We start from the raw sequence: 10,650 nt of genomic DNA on the forward strand, positions 1-10,650 counted from the left end.
AGAGTGTTGTCCAAATGCTTCTTGAACTACGTCAGGCTCAGTGCCATGACTGCTTCCCTGGGGAGCCTGTTCCAGTGCCCAACCATCCTCTTGGTGAAGAACCTTTTCCTGATGTCCAACCTGAACCTCCCTTGGTGCAGTTTCATGCCATTCCCTTGGGTCCTGTCACTGGTTGTCAGAGAGAAAAGATCAGTGCCTGCCCTCCAGTCCTCCTTTTGAAGAAGCTGCAGGCCGCCATGAGGCCACTCCTCAGCCTCCACTCTAGGCTTAACAAACCAAGGGACTTCAGCTGCTCCTCATACATCTTCCCCTCTATACCCTTCACCATCTTTGTAGCCCTTGCTTGGATACTGTCTGATAGTTTTATGTCCTTCTTATATTGTAGTGCCCAAAACTGCACACAGTATTTGAGGTGCAGAGTAGAGTGGGACAGTCCCTTCCCTTGACTGGCTGGCAAGGCTATGCTTGAGGCACCCCAGGATATGGTCGGCCCTTTTGGCTGTCAGGGTACACTGTTGACACATATTCAACTTGATGTCGACCAGAACCCCCGTATCTCTTTCTGTGGGGCTGCTTTACCCCCAGTCTGTATAAATATCCAGGATTGCCCCATATCTGTGATTGTATGATTCTATATCAGGTGCAGAATCTGGCATTGCCTTTATTAGATTTAATACATTTAGTGATTTCCCAACACTCTAGTCTATCAAGATAGCATCATAGAATCATTTAGGTTGGAAAAGTTCTCTAAGGTCATCAAGTGCAATTGTTAACCTAGCACTGCCAAGTTCCTAATCCATGTCCCTAAGCACCACATCTACAAGTCTTTTAAATATCTCTAGGGATGGTGACTTAACTACTTCCCTGGGCAGCCTGTTCTAATGCTTCACACCCCTTTCTGTGAAGAAATTTTTTGTAATATCCAACCTAAACCACCCTTGGTGCAACTTAAAGCCATTTCCTCTTGTCCTATTGAGTGTTGCTTGAGAGAAAAGATCGACCACCACCCCGCTACAGCCTCCTTTGAGGTAGTTGTAGAGAGTGATAAGCTTTCCACTGAGCCACTTTTCTCTATGCTAAATAACCCCAGTTCCCTCAGTTGCTTCTCATATGACTTGTTCTCTGTACATTTCACCAGCTTCATTGCCCTTCTTTGGATGTGCTCCAGCACCTCGATGTCCTTCTTGTACAAGGGCCCAAAAAAGAACGCAGTTCTTGAGCTGTGGCCTCACTAGAGCCGAATACAGGGGCACAATCACTTCCCTAGTCCTGCTTGCCACGCTATTTTTGATACAAACCAGGATGCTGTTGGTCTTCTTTGCCACCTGAGCACACTGTTGGCTCATATTCAGCTGATAATTGACCAATACCCCAAGGTCACTTTTCGATGGACATCTTTTCAGCCACTCTTCCCACAGCCTGTAGTGTTGCATGAAGTTGTTGTGTCCCAAGTTCAGGATCTGGCACTTAGTCTTGTTGAAGCTTTTGCTGTTGGCCTCGTCCCATCGATCCAGCCTATACAGAACCCTCTGTAGAGCCTTTCTACCCTCAAACAGATCAACACTCCTGCCCAATGTGGTGTCGTCTGCAAACTTACTGAGGGTGATCTTGATCTCCTTGTCCAGATAATTGATAAAGATGTTAGAGATCTTTCTGCAAGGCCTCTCTGCCCTTGAGGGAGTCAACAGTTCCTCCTAATTTAGTGTCATCTGTGAATTTACTTAATATGCATTTGAATCCCATGTCCAGATCATTTATAAAAACATTGAAGAGAACTCACCACAAAAGGGAGCCCTGGGGAACCCCCCTAGTTACTGGCCTCCAGCCTGATGTAAACCCACTTACTATAATCCTTTGAGCCCAACTCATCAGCCAATGCATTATGTATTTATCTAGGCATATGCTGGACATTTTATCCAACTGTTAGTGGTAGACTGAGAATCAGTATGAAAAGCTTTGCTGAAATCCAAAAAGTTTACATATACTGGCTTCCTTGATCAGTTAGGTGGGTAACCTTGTCATAAAAGGAAAGTTCATTTAACAGGATTTTCCCCTTGTGAACCTGTGTTGACTATGACCAATGACTGCAATGTCTTTCAAGTGTTTGTCACTAACTTGCAGAATAGTCTTCTCCATAATTTTACCATGCACTGAAGTGAGACTGACAATTAGGCCTGTAATTACCAGGATCTTTCCTTGCACTTCTTGAAAACTGGGACATTTGCCAGCTTTCAGGTGACTGGTACCTCTCTGGATTCCCAAGACAGCTGAAAAATGATTGAGAGAGGTCTTGTGATGACATAAATGAGCTCTTTGAGTATCCTAAGATGAATCCCATAGGGCCCCACTTGGACGAAATGATCTTCAGAGGTCCCTTCCAAACTCGGCCATTCTGTGATAAACTTATATGCATCCAGTGGGAGTAGCAAACATGCACAAGTTGAGATTGGTTGGGAGTTTGTTGTTCCCACAGCCACGGTCCTACAGCTCAGGGCTCCAGGGATCCCAGGACCCATCACTGGTGTTGAAGACAGATGAAGAAGGCACTAAATTTTTATGCTTTATATATATCCCAATTGTTAGGTTACCATCTCATCAGGTAACAAACTAATGTTGTCTCCTGTTCTCCTTTTGCTGTTAACATACTAAAAACCTTTTTTATTGTGTTTGTTCAACTTTCAAATTGAATATTTTCACTTTTGAGGGATTGTTTTGCATTCCTACCATGTCTACAAATAGAAAAATGGAACACTGAGATAAATAGCATGGACAAGTTTTATGCATATTTTTATATGTTGGATAAAGGATGCACATATCCCATGTTTTGCAGAAAAAAAATGTAGAATCTGTAGTGTCTTCGGCTGCTGCGTGATTGTGCAGTTGATTGATTTGTACATGGGCGAGTAGCATGTCTGTTACGTATGGAATGATATTTCTGGTTAAACTGTAGGTTAAACTAAAATACCAGATGCTGTAGGTTATATAGTTTAGTAGCTAACAGGCTGATTCAGTAACCTGTCCTAGCAAGTCTTCCTATTTTGCAGTTTTTTGGACAAGAAGATGCAGTTCAGACATTGAGCTTACAATGTATTTTTAACTCAGTTTATTAATTCGTTATATACCAAATATAAAAAATTACAATTAAAAGGCAATTGTTTTTTTTCCAGTACTGAAGTGAAATCCTGTTCATTTAAATATACGTGTCCCAGTTCGTTGGGTTACTGAGGAAATTATTTTTAATTGAGTATACATATACAGATGAGAACCATTTCGGTTGAGTTGGCTTAACATTTTATTTTTCACTCACAGACTTATAATGCACTGTTCTGTGAAACAAGTGCTAAAGATGGATCTAATATTGTAGAAGCAGTTCTTCATCTTGCTCGGTAAGTAGATGTGTTTCTAATTTCAAATAAACATATAATCATAGAAACATAGAATGGTTTGAGTTGACAGGGACCTTATAGATCGCCCAGTTCCAACCCCCTGCCATGGGCAGGGACACCTCCCACCAGACCAGGCTGCCCAAAGCCCCATCCAGCCTGGCCTTGAACACCTCCAGGGATGGGACATCTACAGCTTCTCTGGGCAGCCTGTGCCAGTGCCTCACCACGCTCTGAGTAATGAATTTCTTATGAATCTCTAATCTAAATCTACTCTCTTTTAGTTTAAAGCCATTACCCCTTGTCCTATCGCTCCATTCCCTGACAAAGAGTCCCTCTCCCGCTTTCCTGTAGGCCCCCTTCAGGTACTGAAAGGCTGCAATGAGATGTCCCCAGAGTCTTTTCTTCTCCAGGCTGAACGACCACAACTACCTCAGCCTGTCTTCATAGAAGTGCTCCAGCCCCTTGATCTTCTTTGTGGCCCTCCTTTGGACTTGTTCTAAGAGGTTCATGTCCTTCTTGTGCTGGGGGCCCCAGAGCTGAATGCAGTGCTCCAGGTGGGGTCTCACAAGAGCAGAGTAGAGGGGGACAATCACCTCTCTCACTCTGCTGGCCATGCTTCTTTTGTTGCAGCCATGGCTGGCTTTCTGGGCTGAATATTTGAATATGCATATTTGAATATATTTTATATATTAATGTGCATACAAAGTATGTACGTATGTACACACGTGTACATACTTAAAATTGTGCCAATGTCAAATTCAACAAATGATATTATAAAAGGAATACCACGTTAAATCTATCAATAATGTAAGGTGGGTTTTATTCTCAGTTTAATCAAGTAACAATTTTGCTTGCAAAGGTTACATGGCTGTCTTAATTATTAATATTTAAATTAGAGCTTAGTTATGGACCCCACAATTTTAAAACCTGGTTGGTGAATGAATCATATTTTTAGTGGTATGTGGATTTACTTTCTTAATTCTTTCATGTGCATAAATTAATTCAACTTGCATATAATTATGCATATAATTAACACTTAATTCTTCCATGTATGTTAATATATATTCAGCTTTATTACTGACCAGTCTAATCCCACATATTTTCCTTGATGTCTCTAAATATTTAAAAGACAGAAACTCTGCTTTATAGCTATTTAGCAATGTGCTATTTCTGTGATAAAGTGTGAGCCAAATGTTACACTTTTGCTACCTTTCCAAGCTGGCCTGTGTTACAATATTATTTTGAAGGGCTGGTAATATACAAGAAATCCTCAGGCACGGATTTTTCAGTTTAATACGGGGAACTCAAGGTCAGAATTACAGACCAAATTAATCTGATTTTTCCAGCAGTTCAATGGAATAATCAAACTTTTTGTCTTTTTTTTTTTTTTTTAATTCAGTGTTAGAACACTATTAATTAACAGGGCTTAAATACAAAATACTGGCTTCCTGGAGAGCATCATTGCTTCACACTGGACTTTCAAGAGCACTTGTATTTCCAGGAAAATAATTCCATCACAGTTGCAGCAAGAACACAGGCATTTATTTGTCTGTTATTGTTAACAGCTGATTTGTTAAATGAGTCATTTCCAGGAACCATGAATGCAGCAGTGAATTATAAATCAGAGAACATACATAGCATAGTTCCATAACATTAATCACAGTTGGAAAATGATCTCTAATGTTTAACCATGATAAATTTGTTTAACTGTTTCAAGGATAAAGATGTTTTGGCAGTTGGAGCCCTTCTTTTCAGAATCTCAAAAAAAAAAAAAAGATTTCTAGATTTCTTCAGTAGGTTCATTGAATCTTATATGCTTCAGATACTACCCAGAGACTTGGTCTGGAATGGTTGGCTTCAATTTCTCCAGTTTGTAATCCTTATTCTTTGAGAAAAGCATTTCATTTTGAAATTTAAATTTCTAAATGAACATTTCATTAGAGCAGATATCATACAGACTAATTTGTTACTTCTTTGCAGGGTTCCTTTCTGCCACTGTTTGTTTTATTGAATAATACAGTGTTCTGAGTGGACTTCATGAATTTATTCTACTGGTATAAGGAGGATTTAAATTATATATGTATATGTCTAATACATACATATGATAGCAAGAAATTCTAGAACTTGCTTTTGACTTTTCTAGGATGCCCTATGACAGTGGCTGTGTAAGAATACAGGATCAATAATCATTCTTACGTACACAGTTTTTAAGTTTTTGTTTATAACAAAACATCCAACAAAACGTGTTTTTCCTCTGAGGATAAATACATACATAAAATTGCAGTTATTTAGTGTTATACTTTCAGCTGTGAACATACTCTGTTTCTATCATAATGTACTGAAGCAAAAAAATGAAAGAAAAATGAGCAAAATAAAAGGACAGGGGAAAAAAAGAATGCTTGGGTGTTCTTACATATCAGAAGTTGTATTTCTGACATTAGCAGTGATTTGTGTAGAAATATTGATTCAATCCCCCCAAATGGAAACTTAAGGGACATGTTGATTCTGTGCAGTAACAATTGTATTAGTGTTTTAATGGGAGATAAATAAGTCGTGGTGAACTGTGTAAGATATGCCTGCAGAAACAAAATAGTGAACATGAATGTGTGTAGAAATATATTCACTGGCTGTATTTTTATTGTGTTGTGTTTTTTTTTTTCCTTCACAGTGAAGTGAGAAAACGAAGTGATAATCAAGATGATACGAGGTCAATAACCAGCTTGGCTGGGATGCCTGTCAAAAAATCAGCACTCACAAAAAACTGTTGCAATGTTTAAGTGACAGACTCTTGACTTAAAGAACTCATATACATATATACCTATTTAAAAAAAAAAAAATGAAGGATTTCAATTATATGTTCTTTTTACTATGGATTTATACATTTGTGTATTTAGAAGTTGTACATCATGGAAAAAGTCCAGCCTCTGCTTTCTACTAATTCATATTTATACACTTGCTTTGTCCTGTAGGCTCTGATTTCACCTTTCTTAAGTATTGTAATTCAATGAAGTGAGCTCAGAATCAATACTGCAGCAGTCAGTGCATGAAATATTGTAATATATTTTATCTTCTTTACCTGCTTGTTTCTTTATGGGCTCAATATTTCTTACATACAGAATATGATAAGATAATATAATATTACTCATAGCAAAAGAAAAAAATTGCATCTTTTTTTCTCGTGCCCATGTACCTAGTTTTTTGAAGGCCTTAAGTTACACCTTCATGAAACATTTCCCAAGAAAACCCCAAGCCATTAAAATGTTGCCTAGTTACAAGTTCAGGGCATGAAGTAGAATGGTCTCTTGGGAGAAGACAGAGGTGGGTGTATGGGATACTGGTTTAATTTTACAAAAGTTGGCAAGATAAAATTTATTTAATTTGGGGACTTAAGGTACGATTCAGAACTGAGAAGCAGACTTTATTTCTGATCCTACACAGCTTAAAAGTGAAATTAACATTTGCGTGGGCCATTACAGTTCCACATCCCAGATAGATCTATAATACTTGTGATATGTAGGGTTACTGAGATTAATTAATGATCCAGTACCTGCCTCTTTGTTTAGACTAGATCATTAATAGTGTTAGAGAGAGATAGAGATTGTAATTTTTGCTTGTTTTTCAAATGCTTCCCATTTATACATTAATTGAGGGTTTGTAATAGCACAGAGGAGTCTGTTTTAAATGGATATTCTTCAGACATTTTTGAAGTTTTAGACATGCAGGTGGAAAAATTGCTGCACATGCAGGTGGAAAAATTGCTGCACATGCACAAGCATCTGTATGAGCTATTCACTGAAAGTCTCTGGAATGAACAGCAACCACTTATCTTAATGAGAATACTGTAGCCTGAATTTAAGAAAATTCTGAGATACCAGTAGGTGATAGTTAGAGGTGTCAGGATCTTTAAAAGCTGAGTTGTTTTTGCTTATAATAGTTCCCAACAGTCATACAGTGTAGTAGAAATTGAAGGTATTTCTGTTGTCAACAATCACGGTACAATCCTCAGCTTTCACTAATTTTGATGGGACTAGGTTAGGACCCCTTAAGAGCAAGTGAACTGTTTCAGTGTTTTCTGTTTATGTATAGAAAGTATCTCCAGGCTGAAACCTGCCTCAATAAATCAACCTTGAGTAAAGTTTTATGGACTTAATGGAAACCCATATGACCAACAGCTGCTACTGTGTTTTATCAGTGCTATATTTGAACACTGTACAGCCTGAGCTATGTTATCAGTAGTATAAAATCTGGAGTTCTTAGAAATAGGAAGGTTCATCATTGTTAAAAAAAATACTGTTTTAAAGGAGGGGGAACAGTGTTTTAAAGTATCCTTTTGAGCCTCTTGATCCAGAGCAGCTAATAGGTAGTTATGTGAAAGCTTGTTCTTAACGTGACAAAGAAATCTAGTGCCGGAAGAAATAAGACATTTTTATTTCACTTTATTGTACTTCAGCCCTAAAAAAAAGACATGTTTAGTGTCCTCTTTGAAATATTGAGGGGAAGCTATTTGGAGTTTCTCTGAGTAGAAAACCATGCCTAGCTGAGCTAACTGATGAGGGCATCTTTCGTGATCTTTGTGTCTAAAACTTCTCTCCAAAGGAATAAGGTGGAAGGAGAGTCAATATGGGTTGTACTTGCATATAGTTCTTCCTGCAGTAGAGAGGAGAGGTGGAGATGAATGATTTCTCAAGTGAGCTTATGCTCGCAACGTGTAGGAGTTTGCATTTTCTCAAGAAGAAAAGGTCGTGATTATAAGCTTGTTACTTGCATTCCAAAATACTGCTTCTTCAGTGTTACTAACTTCATTTAACTCACAGAACTGAGACTGGAGCTTGGTGTTCTATGGTCCATTGGGTGAATCACAGTGTTTGACCAAGTCTGTGGTCTTGGCCTGCTATAAATAAGGTGAAATACATTTGTGTAAACCTTCTTGACAAGCCCACATCAGAAAAACATTTTGCTTGGGTACAGAAAATTACATAAATTTGTTTGCAAGAAGGATTTCAGGATATGTTTTTTCCCAACCTCCCAAGCACTTGAGCAAAGATGGACTATTGCCAGTTGTAGATTAGGTTAGCTGTGGTTCTTACCATCTGCTGCTACCAAGAACAGTTTGGCTGTGGCCTTTGTAACTCTCCTTTCAATAGCTGATTAAATCATTTAATTTCAGTAGCAGTAGTCTATTAGATTACCCTCTACCTTCTATTCACAAATATGGTAACAATGTGGAGTACCCCTTTCAAAAGTGACTTCCAGATCCTAAGTTAGCCTTAGTTAGCCTTAGCACATGTGTGCATGTGCAGTAATTCATTTCACATCTGAGGTGCTTTTCATACGGAGTGCTATGTGCATATGTGTTCCTGTAGAGAGCCTCACTGAAGGACATGAATTCAGGGACCTATTTTTTCTTTTTCTTTGCCAGATTGGGCCACGGTCATTTTGGGTACCTTTTTTCATTTATTTTAATGAGCAAAATCTCTCCTGTGATATTTGGCCAAACTATGCAAACCAAATCACTTTTTTTAAGCTATGTAATTTTTATGTGTGTCAAGTAAAGCAACAGTGTTTTTGTTTTTTTTTAAATAAGATTCAGGGTTGGAAACTTAACAAAGTTTTACCTTGAACTAGTTTTATGATCAAGGTATGAATTACTAGAAAAAGCACTATTGAATGGGGATATAACTATAGCTCTGTTGGAACTGGTTTTAGAAATCCTATTATGATCAGCTCCATCAAGTCTGAATATTCACATAACACCAGGTAGAATTTGTGTTAAAGCAAAAGAAATTGGAAAAAATATTTAAATATGGAAACAAAACCATGTATTTATAAATGGAAATAATGAATATTTGAGGCTTTCCATTGTTTTGCTTTGAAAAGTTACCTTGCCTTCTACCTGAATTGTAAAGTGAAAAACATCGGCTTTATGCTCTGACATGGTTGCACTATTGTACTTTAAATGTTTTTATGGTTTTGTTTAGTATGTAAGAGCTATTCATTAAATCATACAAAGCTATTTTTTTAGTTAGTGGATGTGTTCCCTTAATACATATATTTATTCAAAAAGGAAAGACTTTTCATGTTTTTCCTCATGATCTGTAAATATATTATTTTTATTCAGTTGACATGGAAGTATTATTTTGTCCTGTATTGTTTTTGACCCTAATTGTGGCATAGTGCACGTATCTGAGGCAATAATTTTTGTTAGACACCCTGAAAACGTTCTGATAAATGACTATTCTTCTAAACACTTTGTGCCTGTTCAGCATACATTAGTGGCTTAATAAGATGTGTTGCAGATTTGGTTAATTGTTCTTAGAAGTACAGTTGTGGCCTAACATGGATTACATGTTTTTCAATGTAGCTATTTTTTTGTACAGAGTACAGAATCCTCTATTATTTTAGGAAAAATAAATTACAGTTTTACATCTGTATGCCTGTTAAAGTGTATTTAAAGGAAAATATCTACAGGCCACTGCTTCAAGGAGCGTCGTGTAGATGTGTACGCATGCAGATCCCCAGTTAAGCTAACAGCTTCTGTGCCAGTGCAGGCAATCTGTTCATTTGTATGAACGTTTTCTCTTTTACACAACCTCCTGCTGTTCAACGATGCTAGGTAACTTTATAGGGAAACAAATTTCAGTGAAAGATCCCTGATTCATAAACAGAAGGGAGATATTTATTCATATCATCAAAGCACTTTATTATCTTAGGAAGAAACTTACTTCCAAGATGTTTCTGACTATAATAAGTAATTAGAAAAATAGATCCAGTAACTCATCTGCAGTTCAAATGCCTTTTCCCACTGCCTGTGCCAGGTTTGATATAGCATGTAATGCTATCCCTCTGACCCTGTACAGGCTACTTATGGACTGGAGAAACGTTTTACAGCATTAGAGGTTTTAGTATTTCTCTCCCACTGCATTACTATAAGTGATAGTAATCCTAATGCTTACTTATGGATATCTGCAGGACTGGTAACATCATTATTCATCATTACTGGTGTTGTGTTTTTTTTTTTCTTTTTTTTTTTTTCACATACCTTGTTTTGTAAGAAAACCCTCCTTATGGTTAAACAGAATTTGTCTCAGATGTGTGAAATGTAGGTTCAAATGTATTACATAGTTTGTAAAATGAAGTCTTTTTCCTATAATTTCTGCCCATTGAGTTATAGCTATAGATAATTGAGTTTATGTGAAATTAGTCATTAGGTGACTGACTAACCAATAAACCCAAGCTGTGGAAGTTTCCCACTAAATATAAAGTA

At 37.5% G+C, this 10,650-nt stretch overlaps 1 protein-coding gene across 4 annotated transcripts in view; it reads left to right on the forward strand.

Annotated features, from left to right (window-relative positions):
• RASEF (RAS and EF-hand domain containing) overlaps positions 1-10,418 on the forward strand; it is a 41,798-nt gene extending 31,380 nt beyond the window's left edge. For 2 of the 4 annotated variants that reach the window (XM_083816244.1, XM_083816243.1), the window contains 2 exons: positions 3,310-3,386; positions 6,055-10,418. In XM_083816244.1, the coding sequence (XP_083672370.1) occupies positions 3,310-3,386; positions 6,055-6,163 (186 nt within the window). In that variant the 3' untranslated portion in view covers positions 6,164-10,418. The other 2 variants (XR_014576417.1, XM_083816245.1) reach the window with 2 other exon arrangements.
• The last annotated feature ends 232 nt before the right edge of the window (positions 10,419-10,650 follow it).

The sequence above is a fragment of the Anser anser genome, assembly GCF_964211835.1.
Source record: "Anser anser genome assembly, chromosome: Z".
Taxonomy (NCBI): Eukaryota; Metazoa; Chordata; class Aves; order Anseriformes; family Anatidae; genus Anser; species Anser anser.